The 14,770-nt window shown below is 43.9% G+C and overlaps 1 protein-coding gene across 1 annotated transcript in view; it reads left to right on the forward strand.

The window, feature by feature from the left end:
- The window catches only part of LOC126136592 (uncharacterized), a 111,386-nt gene that overhangs the window by 1,438 nt on the left and 95,178 nt on the right, over positions 1–14,770 (forward strand). Inside the window, exons 2-4 of the mRNA XM_049915207.1 lie at positions 812–934; positions 7,855–8,018; positions 9,485–9,789. Coding sequence (XP_049771164.1) covers positions 812–934; positions 7,855–8,018; positions 9,485–9,789 — 592 coding nt within the window. The remainder of the gene's footprint in view (positions 1–811; positions 935–7,854; positions 8,019–9,484; positions 9,790–14,770) is intronic.

Raw genomic sequence — 14,770 nt, forward strand, 5'->3', positions numbered from 1 at the left:
CGGCAGATGGCGCGGATTTAACAATTGCAGCCGATACACGGCTCGTCCACGAGCATACAAACATAGCGGCAATTTCGTGTCGAAACGTGTTCGACAGCATTATGAATAACGCCAAGCTCACACACATCGGTTTTTATCGCACGTCAAAATATTGTACGATTAAATTCTTTTAGAGGAACAAAGGAGAGCATAGGAACTTCTTTGTTACACTAAAAGAATTTGATCGTACGATTTATTTCCGTACGATAAAAATCGATGCGTGTGCGCTAGGCCTAAATGTCGGTTTGGCGAATGACGCGTGCTACCTGGTTAAACTTCTCGGTCTAGTTACGTCGATTCAAAGAGGGATATTCGAGTCGTTGCTTTTGGTACGTTATCGTCAATTTCCTACGTATCGAATAGTGAAAGACTATCACCGGTAGACACCTAGCGGGGATAACTGATCAAGTGATAATTGATCCGTTATCGACCGTGGTTGAAAATTATTAAATTCCTAAAATCGCTATTAAAAATAGGGGTTGGTGGTAGAAGGGTGAAAATTTAGGGTTGTGTGTATTTTTTAATGCCACATCATAAAAAAATAAAAATAAAAAGTTCTGTCCAAAAACTAGGCATGCCTATACCAGTTTTTTTTATGCTTCAGTGTATTATGTGCAGCAAAAAATACAACTCTTCTTCCACGTGATCCAGGTAAGCCAAAAGATTGGACAGCACTGCTCTAGTGGGTCGAATGAATGATGGACAAAAGGACATAAGGGAGCAGACCGTGTGCAGGAAGGAAGTAGTACAGACAGTTTGACATCTGTTGCAGCGACGGCGGCGCTGTTGCCATACCTGACGATCCACATGCAGAGCATCGGGCTAACAGTGGAGGAGATCGCCTTCGTCTACCTAGCGCTGCCTTTCACCACATTCCTCAGCCCGCCCGTCACCGGTGAGTCAAGTCTCCAGAGGCTGCCATCTCCACGTCTGTAAAGCTGCCACACGCAATAAAAGTCGCGCCACTTGGTTGCCACTGAAGTAACGTCAGTGAAGTTGCCCATGAAAACACTCAAATTCCTCTGGCGCCACTAGAGTGACGCCACTTTTAGCCATGCCCCAAAAGTTGAAGCCTATATAACTTTGTGACGCCACCTCCTTTCCCCCATCACCAACTAGCGTCAGAAGTAAATCAAGCAGGGACCATCACGATTCCAGTGCTTCCAAAACTAATATCCGTGTTTAGTGGTTTTCCTCTCTATACTTCCATATTACGAAAGTATGTGGTTTCAGTGTCACGCCACAGTAAAGATCTCTCGAAAATACGCCGTTTTTAGTACAGTCTGTTGTGCTACATTGGCAGGAAGTGCGACTTTGTATATAAAACCTTTGTGAGCACATAATGGTTAATTTATGTGGTAAAAAGTACTATTATGTTTGTGTTATACAAGGTGTATGAAAAAGAATCATCCGATTTCTGAAACTAATAAACGTATACAATGGATTTTTTTTTTCATGAACGGGAAAGTCAAAGAGTTTTTTTCATGCCTTTTCATAGGTCTTCAATATGCCCCGCCCCCCTCAGATGCATGGCATATTCAATGTGGTATTCAAATTGTTCCCACACTGCAGCAAGCATATCTTGAGTTACAGCTTCCATAGCTGCCGTTATGCGATGTCGCAGTTAATCAGTTCATTCATTGTTGTTGGTAACAGTGGCCCATAAACAGAGTCTTTTATAAACCCCCACAAGAAATATTCACATACAGTCACCTTGGAGGCCAGTAATGTGAGGCTGGATCATTTGGACCAGTGCGACCGATCCATCGTTCAATAATCCTTTGATTTAAAAATTCCCACACTTCCAGATGCTAGTGTCGCGGTGTCCCATGTAAATCTTGAGAGTTTGCTCTTCCCAACAGTACGTTGTTCACGCATGTATCTCAAATAACATAATAGTTATGATTGTTTAAATTCGGATGATTCTATCTGATACACCTTGTATAATGCATGGATAAGATTTGTGTGTGAATAAGCAAATATTATTGAGTAATTAGTGGAACCTGATTTTTAGTTTCACAGCAACTCACTTAATTCTGCAAATAGGAAAATTAATGCAACGCTGTCAGTACATTAGGATTCAAGTACTGGCAACTTCAATTTTCTGAAACGTTTGCTCAGTGGATTTGAGAAAGGAAGCAACAATGTTTCTGGTGGTAGCATAATTTCGAATTGAATATAGCTTTTAATACAGGAAATCACAACTATATAGTATCTTTTAGTGTAACTGCAGGAAGCATAGTTACAAAATTCAGTATTGAACAACTTTAATATTTGTGGGGTGCAAGAGTCAAAATATTTGCTTTCAAATAAATCTTCAGGGCATTGTAAGTAGCATCCTAAACATCACACAAGACCATTCAAATTGTAGTGGTGAGGACATGGTATAAATATTGGATAAATGATAGGTAATCGCCAGATATCAAATAAGAACGTGCCTCTTACAGTTTCACTCAAGCAAGTACTGTAGCTTAAATGTGAGTATCGGATTTTTTTTTAACAGATGTCGATAAGTAGTTCAACAATTACTCGAAATTTACTTTTGCTGTCCGAAATTGGTTCAAGGACAGATTTTTGTTTATATGCGTTTTAATGCCCCTGTGTTACTTCTGCACAAAACCCACTTCCATTATGCTTCCTCTTCTTATTGGATCCTTGGCTCAATTCTAATGCCGTAACCTGAATGACAACACCAGTTTCTGCCCGAATAGTCTCAGCTGAGGCCATATTGAAAACCGAGAAGATGTGGAAACAGCAGCACATGCCACCACTGCAGTATCAGCTGTCATGTTTTTTTTTTTTTTTCTTTTGTACTGAGGCGCCACTTTAGTTGCTTGTGGGAACCTTGCTTTAAGGTTGGAGCAAGCGACACATGTCGCTTTCTTAAAGTCCCTTTTACACTAGTTTCTTGTTTCAATTGAGTGCTCTTGACAAGAGAGACTACTCCCCTGTACTGAGTCTCGCTTGTCACGAGTGATCATTTTCGTTTACACGTCAGCGATAAAAAATGTGCATGTTGTGTGAGCAGTTTGCCGTCCAATTTGGTACCTGAACGATGAAAGTGACGCTGTGAGGGACTATTCTGTACGATCAAGCAATGATAAAAGACTTAATAATCGAAGCAAAATTCATATTAGATGTTCTTAACAAAGCTCGTTTGGTAAACTGAAAGAACAGGAAACATGTCATCCAAACATTTCAAAACATCTGTATTCATTTGCTCGAGAAAATCTGTAATTACAATCACGTCAAGGAAAATTTATAAAGCAATAAACAATGCCTTTTACTTTACCCTTTGTGTCTTATATTCTTTGTAAATGCCAAATAACAGAAATTTAATTTTCTCACTAAGCCGCTCTAACTTCTTCACTGTTGCTCTAACTTCTTCACCGTTGAAACTATTTTCATTAAAAAACAAACGTTTATCTAAACACGTTTTTATTTATACTTTTTTTCTTCAGCTACCGGTACCGTAAAACGTACATTCTGGTAGCTATTTGCTTTAAAATAATTCATTGGTCTTGTGGAACACGCCAATAGGCAAAATACCAGACCTCGGTGCAACCTTTGCAGCGTGTCAGGAAAACAAAACGAACAACAAAATAAGGTTAAGAAGACACAAAAGCACAAAATCCGTTACTGTAACAGGTATGAGTTCGGCGAGGTTAACTCTACTTCCACGGTTAGGTTGCGGTCATAGCGGCAATAAGATCGGTGGCTTCCGCGACGACCGACGTCGCACGAAGATGGCCGATCTTTTCAAATCAGTATGCATGTATGTGCGCAGTCATAATGCAGCCGCTCTAATTGCTGGAATTACAGACTTAGGACGACAATCGGTGATATACAAATCAGTTTGTTTTCGCATATACTAAATGTGGACTATGAAAAATTCATAAAAAAGGAGTTTCTCATCGTGAGGATGAAAAATATAATCGTGATATTGGTGTTGTTGTAGTCTTCAGTCTGAAGACTGGTTTGATGCAGCTCTCTATGCAACCGTTCTGTCCTGTGCAAAGTTCTTCATCTCTGAATAACTGCTGAGAGCTATGTTCTTTTGAATTTGCTTATCGTATTCATCTCTTGGTCTCCCTCTATGATTTTTATCCTGCAATACTAAATTGGTAATCCCTTGCTGTCTCAAAATGTGTCCTATAAACCGATCTCTTCCTCTGGTCATATTATAGGCTACAAAATTTCTTTTCTCCCCAGTTCTTTTCAGAGCCTCCTCATTAGTTACACGATCTACCCACTCAATCATCATCATTCTGCTGTAACACCACATTTCAAAAGCCTCTGATCTGTTCATGTCTAAACTGTTAATCGTCCATATTTCACTTTCATATGTGGCCACACTCCATACAAATACTTCCAGAAAAGACTTCCTAACACTTAAATCTATAATCGACGTTAACAAATTTCTCTTCTTCACAAACGCTTTTCTTCCCATTGCCAGTCTACATTTTCTATCTCTCTACATCAATCATCAACAATTATTTTGCTGCTCAAATAGCAATACTCATCTACTACTTTAAGTCTAGTTCCCTAATCTAATTCCCTCAGCATCACCTGCTTTACTACTACTACATTTCATTAACCTTACTTTGCTTTTGTTGGTGTTCGTCTCATATCCTCCCTCCAATAGACTGTTCATTCTGTTCAGCTGCTCTTCCAAGTCCTTTGCTATCTCTGACGGAATTACAACGTCACTGGTAAACCTCAAAGTTTTTTTTTCCTTTCCCCTGGACTTTAATTCCAGTTCCAAATTTTTCTTTGGTTTCCTTTATTGCTTGCTCAACATAAAGACCATGTCACACTATCTTCTCAACCGCTGCTTTCCCTTCTTGCTCCTCGACTCTTATAGCTGCCGTCTGGTTTCTGTACAACTCACCTCCATGGATTCCCACTTGAGTTGCTGAAGCATATCCATACCATATGCACGCTGATCGTACACTGCTAACAAATCTAGCATCTCGTCTTTCTTTTCAATCCTGCCTGGTACGGATCCCTCGACTTCCCTACCACAGTCCTCACATGCTCATTCCATTTCATATCGCTTCACAACGTTACACTCTAGCTCCAAGAGGTCCTCAACTGGGACTGAGCGATGTGGTCCTGCATCTTCAGCCATAAAAATGAAGTCAGGGCTCAATGTACCCCACAAAAGACGCACATGGGGAATGAGTATAGTGCCACACTAATGTTGACCAGTGAGCGTACCATGTTGAAAGATCTGAAGGATGGAACATTGTACCTCCCCAAACCGTAACACCTGGACCAGCAAAGCGATCATGTTCGACGATGTTCTGAGGTGCATTATGTTCAGGATGACAATAATTGAACTGTATGAAAAAAAACGTAAATTACGAGGGTCACTCCAAAAGAAATGCACACTATTTTTTTTAAATCCATCTTTTATTCTACATGTTCGAAAGTTTTACAGTGTGTAGATACATCCTTTAGGAACAATATTTTGATTTCTCCACATAATTTCCATCCTTCTCAACTGCCTTACGCCATCTTGGAACCAGCGCCTGTATACCCGCACGGTGGAGTTCTGGACCAACCTGCTGGAGCCACTGTTTAGCAGCGTGCACAAGGGAGTCATCATCTTCGAACCCTGTTCAACGAAGAGAGTCTTTCAGTTTCCCAAAGAGATGATAGTCACATGGAGCCAGGTCAGGACTGTAAGGCGGGTGTTTCAGTGTTGTCCATCCGAGTTTTGTGATCGCTTCCATGGTTTTTTAACTGACATGTGGCCATGCATTGTGGTGCAACAGCAAAACATCCTGCTTTTGCCGATGTGGTCGAACACGACTCAGTCGATCTTGAAGTTTCTTCAGTCTCGTCACATATGCATCATAATTTATGATGGTTCCACTTGGCATGATGTCCACAAGCAAGAGTCCTTCAGAATCGAAAAAACCGTAGCCATAACTTTTCCAGCAGAAGGTATGGTTTTGAATTTTTTTCTTGGGTGAATTTGCATGATGCCACTCTATTGATTGCCTCTTCGTCTCTGGTGAAAAATGATGAAGCCATGTTTCAGGGCCTGTCACAATTCTTCCAAGAAATTCATGTCCACCATTCTCGTACTGTTCCAAAAGTTCGCTGCATACCGTTTTTCTTGTTTCTTTGTGAGCCACTGTCAACATCCTGGTAACCCACCTGGCACAAACCTTTTTTAACGCTAACACTTTCAGTATTCTGCAAACACTTCCTTCCCCTGTCCCAACGTAGCGTGACAATTCGTTCACCGTGATACGTCTGTCAGCAGTCACCAATTCGTTAACACTCTGCACGTTGTCTGGAGTGTGTGCAGTACGAGGCCTGCCACTGCGAGGACAATCTTCAATATTGCCGTGCCCGTATTCATTACGTAACTTGCTTGCTCACCGACTAACTGTGCTGCGATCGACAGCAGCATCTCCGTACACCTTTTTCAAGCTCTTGTAGATGTTTCCCACTGTCTTGTTTTCACAGCACAGGAATTCTATGACAGCACTTTGCTTCTGACGAACGTCAAGCGTAGCAGCCATCTTGAAGACTTGCTGTGAAGGCGCCACTCACAGGAACAGGTTGAACTAAGTTTTAAAACAAGCGGGAAGGATGTATCTACACACTGTAAAACTTTCAGACATGCAGAATGAAAACTGTATTTTTACAAAAATAGTGTGCGTTTCTTTTGGAGTGACCCTTGTAGTAACAAATTATTCCATACACACATTTTATTCAACATGTTAACGTCACTACAGACATTCGGATTTAGATTATGACATGTTCGATGTGCCTGCCATCATTGGCGATGATGTGGCGCAGACGAATAGCGAAATTCTGCATGATCCGCTGAAGTGTCGGAACATCGATGCTGTCGATGATCTCCTGGACGGATGTTTTCAGCTCGGCAATGGTTTTGGAGTTATTGCTGTACGCCTTGTCTTTAATATAGCCCCACAAAAAGGAGTCGCATGTGTTCAGATCCAGAGAATGTGCCTGCCAATCGAGGCGTATGCCAGTCGCCTCTTCATACCCCAGAGCCGTAATACGGACCCCAAAGTGCTCCTCCAGGACATCAAACACTCTCCTGCTTCTGTAGAACTTCACCTTGCATGAACCACATCTTGTCGAAACCAGGGTGGCTTTGGATCATGGGGATTAAATCGTCTTCCAAAACCTTCACGTACCGTTCGGTAGTCACTGTGCCATCAAAGAATATCGCACCGATTATTCCGTGACTGGACGCTGCACACCGCATAGTCACTCATTGAGGGTGAAGAGACTTCTCGATCGCGGAATGCGGATTCTCAGTGCCCCCAAAGCGCCAATTTTGTTTATTGACAAACCCATCCAAATGAAAGTGGCTTGTTAGCTAAACCAAATCACAGAACGCGTACTAACTCCCATCATGCCCCATGGCCAACCGTGCAGTTTGAACGTCCTAACGCTAACTCTGAAACATCGCGTGGTGAGAGGTGGGACAGAAGCAAACAGGCAAATACATCAACAATTGGCAACAGAGACCCAAAAAATCCTGTAAAACTCAGCATTCAACACTGGCCTATACCGTACTGGAGCATCTCTCAGTAGCAAGAGTTCGTAGCAACAGGAAAAAATAAAATTTTACCTTCCTAACTTAAATTGACTGGACAGTAAAAAGAGGTGAGCGATCAAGGGCTGCACAAGGCAGCTCGTGGTTAAAGGGAGACAGAAGAATGTCTAGTCTACAGTTCAGTGGAGCTAGATGATTATCTGTGGACAGTAGGTTTTCGGAGTCGGCGCGCACGCCTGTGACGGCTTGGCCGGCGGCTGTTGCAGGGTACCTGGTGGACAAGTTCGGCAGGTACAAGCCGGTGGTGATCATCGCTCTGGTGCTCAACGCCGCCTTCCACCACTCGCTGATGCTCATCCCGCACATGGAGACGCCGGGGGACACGCCCTCCGCCTACGTCATGAGGCACCCGGATACGGGGAAGGTGGAGGTAAGTAGGCAGGCGATCTGCCGGGATGGGATGGTCATTTAGTCACTTTAAAGAACGAAAGCTGCGTATTAATGCACAATAGTCATTTAGTTTGACAGGTAATCATCATCACCATTGGGTTGTCTGCCTTGCGGCAGGTTTTGACTACATAGCCCTCCATGCTTCTGTGTTCCTCTTCATTCTTTGGTACTCTCCTTGTGGCCTTCTGACATCGTACAGCAGTTGGAACCTTCTTCTGCCCTTCCCTCTCTTTCCTGGAGCGAAACCCTCAATTGCCTCTACTAGAAGGCAATCTCTTCTTAGATTTTATCCTAACCAGTTTAGTTTCCTGTTCTTCACCGTCAGCAGCATCCTCCGTTCTTCTCCAACTCTCCTCAGTACTTCTTCACTCCTGACCTTATCGGTCCAGCTGATCTTCTCCATTCTACACCATATCTACAATTCACAAGCTTCAATTCTCTACTCATCCTGCTTTCTTAAAATCCATGTTTCTGCTCCATACAAGGCCACGCTCCATATTAAGCACTTAACCAGTCGCTTCCTTAGCTCCTTGTTTAAACAACTAGTTAGCTATTCACACTGAAATTAATCTCCTTGACAGGTTAAAAAACGATGTGGGGTTAAGTAATATGTTCTCCCACTCTCCCCGGAAGAGCTGCGCGTTTCGTCACGGGACCGCTTAGCCGGCGCGAGAGCGTTACGCTGATGCTCAATAAACTCCATTGGCAGACGTTACAAGAGAGGCGTTGTGAATCGCGGAGTAGTTTACCGTTGAAATTTCGAAAGAGCACTTTCCGGGGAGAGTGGGAGAACATACTACTTAACCCCACATTGTGTCAAACAATGGAAAATCCAGGATGGGATGTAATAGTAATATGAAAAGGATAGTTATAGGTTGCATGGAGAGCTGCATCAAACCAGTCTCTGGACTGAAGACCACAACAACAACAACAACAGTTATAGGTTTGTTTATAAATAATTCTTCTGCTGCCAGTCACGATTTTCTTTATTTGCTTTTCACATGACGCGTTTCAGGAAATGATTCCCATTTTCAAGTGTGTTTTTTGTGTGTATTATGCCATTTCTACGTGATGTTGTCGATGTGTGAGAGTCTGCTTCATTTCGTTGGCTTTACTGCATAAGAAACACGCGATGTTTTTTAGTTGGTTATCGATCTTTTTGTAAAGTAAGTGACGAAATTTAGAAGAAGGGGACCAAACGGCGAGATCATCACTCCCATCGGATTAGGGAAGGATGGGGAAAAGAAGTCGGACAAACCCTTTCAGTGGAACAATTCCGGCATTTACCTGAAGCGATGTAGGGAAATCACGGAAAACGTAAATGAGGACGGCCGGAGGCAGGTTTGCACCGTCGTCCTTCTGTATGCATTTCCGTAAGGATTAACTACTTTTGGTGCGGTACTGGCGACCGGTCTGTTCTCTGCAGCGTTCCTCCCGTTTGCGCAGGTGTGGTGGAGCCCCTGCCCGAGCCGCGAGTGCCCCGAGGAGGAGGAGCTGGACATGATCCTGGCGTCGTGCACGGACCACTGCCTGCTCAAGGAGGCGCAGCCGGACCTGGCGACGGCGGCGCCGCCCCCGCAGCTGCGCCGCCCCCCGCAGATGCGGCCCAACCCGCCACCCCCCGCGTCGCCCCAGCTGTCGGTGCCCAAGGGCTGCCCCACGCTTGACGAGCTGATGGCGGCCGCCGGCATGGCCGTCACGCCCAAGCCGCTGCACTTCCTCATGGGCTGGGACAAGCGCAAGAACCGGCGGTAAGCTCTTTTCGCCGCGCGGTCTGAGGCGTCTTTTATGGTCCGTGCGGCACGCCCCGTCGGAGGTTCGATTCTGCCCTTGGGCATGGGTGTGTGTGTTGTCCTTAGCATAAGTTAGTTTAAGTTAGATCAGGGCTTCACAACATACGTGCTCGCGGAGCAAGCTGTGAGCAGCAAGGCGCGAGCACGGAGCAGCGCGAGCACGCTACCCCCACTACCGGACCAGAGCGGAGAGTGAGGAAAGTCACGTGGGGCACACAACAGCTGCCGCCAGTCAATGTAAATCCGCGGCCACCTGCAGGGATATCACTCACGAATTATTACTGCGACAAATGAAACAAATAAAGGAGAATGCACAGGTGCCACATAATTTTACTAGCTTAGTGTATGCCTCTACATTCGCATTAATTTGTGAACTGTTACACAATAAAAGGTGTCACTGAAGTGTGGGATTCTCGGTTATCTTGTACTTTTTGCCCTTTACAATTGCGTCTATGTTCGGAGTAATTGTTCTTGTGCATTTTAGGCGCAGCATGCAGTTTAAATTTCGATCAGACAATGCGTTTCTCAGGCGCGTCTTGTTACATTTCATTGCAGAGAACAGTTGTTCACAAACATATGTGGAACCGAACATTGATATTATTGTAGCCGCCAGTTTGTGCAAACGAGGAAATCTATCCTAAGGGAAGTGTCTGTAGAATTCCAAAATGTTTTTCTTGTTCTGAAATTTGTCTCTGTATTCTCTGTCACACTGCAGGTCAATAATTTCTTGCTGCAGCTCAGGACGAATCTCTTAAATATTCGCTGAATATGGAGAGAACAGATCAAAATCACTGTCTAGTGCTGTCAGATCTTGAAAGCGCTGATCAACTAAACTATGTGAATAACGTTCACAGTCTTTGTGAACATCTTGCATGGATGATAATTTAGGGAAATGAGCTAGGTTTCCTGTTTCCAGCTGACTCACCCAAAGTGTCAATTTCATTTCAAAAGCTCGTATTCGATCTATGAAATGAGTAATTAGCAGATCTTTAGCTTGTAGTAAAATGTTCAAAGCATTCAGATGGCTAGTTAAATCTGCTAAGAACGCGAGATCACATTCAAACGTGCGCGCACATTTCCCCTCCCTCCCTACTCCGCGACCTTGCACTTGCTCGCGAGCACGTGCCTGAGCAGACGCGAGTACTCGCGCTCAAAACCGGCCAGTTGTTAAGCCCTGAGTTAGATTAAGTAGTGCGTAGGCTTAGGGACCAATGACCTCAGCAGTTTGGTCCCATAAGACCTTACCACAAATTAAAAAAAAAAAAAAAGCTCGGAAGGTAAACTTTTCACAGGACCACTGCCAGACAACACTATCTGATCAAAAGTAATCGGAGAACAATCAGTTCACATCAAACTCAGTGTGTACATCGTGGCTTCAACTTTGCTCGGGACAGTTCCAATCAGTGTCTGAATATCTGGGCAGGGGTGGCAGCGCATTCTTTCTCTAGAGGCAAAATCAGAGAAGGCAGTTGAAGTGCGAAGATTTGGGCTCGTAAGTTGATCACGAAAGAAAACAACGAAGGTCTGGACAATGGGGATTTGGTACAGCTCATTCATTGGTACAGCAGACAAATCTATTTAACACAAACAGAATTACATTAATCCAAGAAAGAATTTAATTACGGAACAATTAATTTGAATAGTGAACAGTAATCAGTGATGGAAGAAATTGCCAATTATAACTCGCACGCAGTCACTGTTTGCCAGACCGTAAGATAAAAGACTAATGATAAAAAGTTCAAGCCAAATATACTGAACCGCCAAAGAAAGTGGTATAGGCATGCTTATTCAAATACAGAGGTATGTAAACAGGCAGAATACGACGCTGCGGTCGGCAACGCCTATACAAGACAAGTGTCTGCTGCAGTTGTTAGATCGGTTACTGTTGTTACAATGGCAGGTTACCGAGATTTAAGTGAGTTTGAACGTGGTGTTATAGTCGTCGCACGACCGATGGGACACAGCATCTCCGAGACAGCAATGAAGTGGGGATTCTCCCATACGACCATTTCACGAGTGTGCCGTGAACATCAGGAATCCGGTAAAACATCAAATCTAAAACATCGCTCCGGCCGGCAAAATTCAATGCTGGCCCATCGACAAGTTTCAGCGTGCGAACCATTCAACGAAACATCATTGATACGGGCTTTCGGAGCCGAAGGACTCAAGTTGTCAACAAGGCACTGTGGTGTCGACTGTGTTTACGTAGAATGGACTGGGTCCTCTGGTCCAACTGAACCGATCATTGATTGGAAATGATAGTGTTCGGCTACTTGGAGACCATTTGTTCCCAAAAAGCGGCGGATATTTTTGTGGATCACAATGCGCCATGTCACCGGGCCACAGTTGTTCACGATTGGTTTGAAGAACAGTCTGGGCAGTTCCAACGAATGATTTGGCCACCCAGATCGCTCGACTTGAAATCCATCCAACATTTATGGGACATAATCGACAGGTCAGTTCGTGAAAAAAACCCTATAACGGCAACACTTTCGCAATTGTGGACTGCTATAGAGACAGCATGGCTCTATATTTCTGCAGGGGACTTAACAACAACATGTTAGTCCATGCCACTCGAGATGCCGCACTACGCCGAGCAAAAGTAGGTGCGACACGATGTTAAAAGGTATTCCATGACTTTTGTTCCCACAGTGTAAAGGGACCTCACCCTAACCACGAAGAACTCGCTATACCGTAAAATTACCTCCTCTGTACTTCTCTGCGCCTAATAAATGTAACATAGTGCGCATACATAGGGAAAGAAATCCACTGCTATACAGCTACGCTATTGATGACAAACCACTGGAAACAGTACCTACCGCAAAATATCTAGGAGCGACCTGAAGTGGTATAACCACTTAAAACAAATAGTGGGAAAAGCAGATACCAGACTTAGATTTATAGGATGAATCTTAAGGAAATGTAGCTCATCCACAAAGGAAACGGCTTATAAGGCGCTTGTCCGACCGACTCTTGAGTACTATTCATCTACCTGGGATGGCTATCAGGTTGGCCTGATAGAAGAGATAGAGAATATCCAACGAAGAGCTGCGCGTTTCGTCACGGGACCGTTTAGCCGGCGCGAGAGCGTTATGGAGATGCTCAATAAACTCCACTGGCAGACGTTACAAGAGAGGCGTTGTGCATCGCGGAGTAGTTCACCGTTGAAATTTCGAAAGAGCACTTTACGGGGAGAGTAGGAGAACATATTACTTAACCCCACATACTTAGACGACACTCGACAGGCATACAATTTAATTAGAAGCCGCTTGTGGGTAACAGTGTCAAAAGCCTTATGGTGATTTCTGACGTTCCATAAGGTAGTGTTATAGGTCCTCTGCTGTTCGTTATCTATATAAACGATTTGAGAGACAATCTGAGCAGCCGTCTTAGGTTGTTTTCGGATGATGCTGTCGTGTATCGTCTAGTAAAGCCGTCAGAAGGTGAAAATAAATTAGAAAACGATTTAGAAACTAGATCTATATGGCGCGCAAATTGGCAACTGACCCTAAATAATGAAAAATGTGAGGTCATCCACACGACTGCCAGAAGGAATCCGTTAAACTTCGGTTGCACGTTAAATCAGTCAGATCTAAAGGCCGTAAATTCAACTAAATACCTAGGAACTAGAATTACGAACAACTTAAGTTGGAATGAACATATAGAAAATGTGGGGAAGACGAACCAAAGACTGCGTTTTATTGGCAGATCCACTAAAGAGGCTGCTTACACTACCCTTGTCAATCCTCTTTTGGAGTACCGCTGCGCAGTGTGGGATCGTTACCAGATAAGGTTAGCGAACTACATTGAGAAAGTTCAAAAAAGAGTAGCACGTTTTGTACTATCGAGAAATAGGGGAGAGTGTGTCACTGACATGATAAATGATTTGGGGTGGACATCATTAAAACAAAGACGTTTTTCGTTACGGCAAAATGTTCTTACGAAATTTCAATCACCAACTTTTTCCTCAGAATGCGAAAATATTTTGTTAACGGAGACCTACATAGGGAGAAACGATCATCATAGTAAAATAAGGGAAATGAGTGTTCGCGCAGAAGCATATAGATGTTCGTTTACTCCGTGCGCTATTCGAGATTGGAGTAATAGTAATTGTGAGGGCGGTTCCGTGAGCCCTCTGTCAGGCACTTAAGGGTGATTTGGAGAGTATTCATGAAGATGTAGATCTAGAAGTGTACATTCTTCACCATATACAACCCGGTGGCCTGACAGTAACTCATGTTCTAAAATCTCCCTTATCTAGTGATTGCTAGTCAGTTCTTCAAAAATGGTTCAAATGGCTCTGCGCACTATGGGACTTAACATCTGTGGTCATCAGTCCCCTAGAACTTAGAACTACTTAAACCTAACTAACCTAAGGACAGCACACAACACCCAGCCATCACAAGGCAGAGAAAATCCCTGACCCCGCCGGGAATCGAACCCGGGAACCCGGGCGTGGGAAGCGAGAACGCTACCGCACGACCACGAGATGCGGGCAGTCAGTTCTCTCTCAACACAATGGAGTGAAGATCGCATGTTGCACCCAGTGGCACACCAGACCACAACATCTGGCGTTTATTTGCTATGCTGCATGTCATTACTCGCTGACCAGATTGCGAATGACATAATGACTGTAGGAAGTATGAAACGGGACCCATCGGGAAACAATACATCTTGCCACTCAGCGCGCCGGCAATCCCTATTGTCCAGCACCTGACCATCATCGTGTAAGGCTCTTCTATCCTTTGAGTCTAATCAGGCATCACTATCGTGGAAGCCGTCCTTTTACGAGTGGAAACCTTACCACACAGAGTGATTTAAAAAGAAAGAACAGATTTCAGTTGCTTATCACAGACAAACTATAAAAGATAGCACATAGCGCGTGTCACTGGATAGGGGAAGGTTCAAAGTTTTGACACAGCTGCACTGTTGTTGGACT

The sequence above is a fragment of the Schistocerca cancellata genome, chromosome 1, assembly GCF_023864275.1.
Source record: "Schistocerca cancellata isolate TAMUIC-IGC-003103 chromosome 1, iqSchCanc2.1, whole genome shotgun sequence".
In the NCBI taxonomy this organism is placed as follows: Eukaryota; Metazoa; Arthropoda; class Insecta; order Orthoptera; family Acrididae; genus Schistocerca; species Schistocerca cancellata.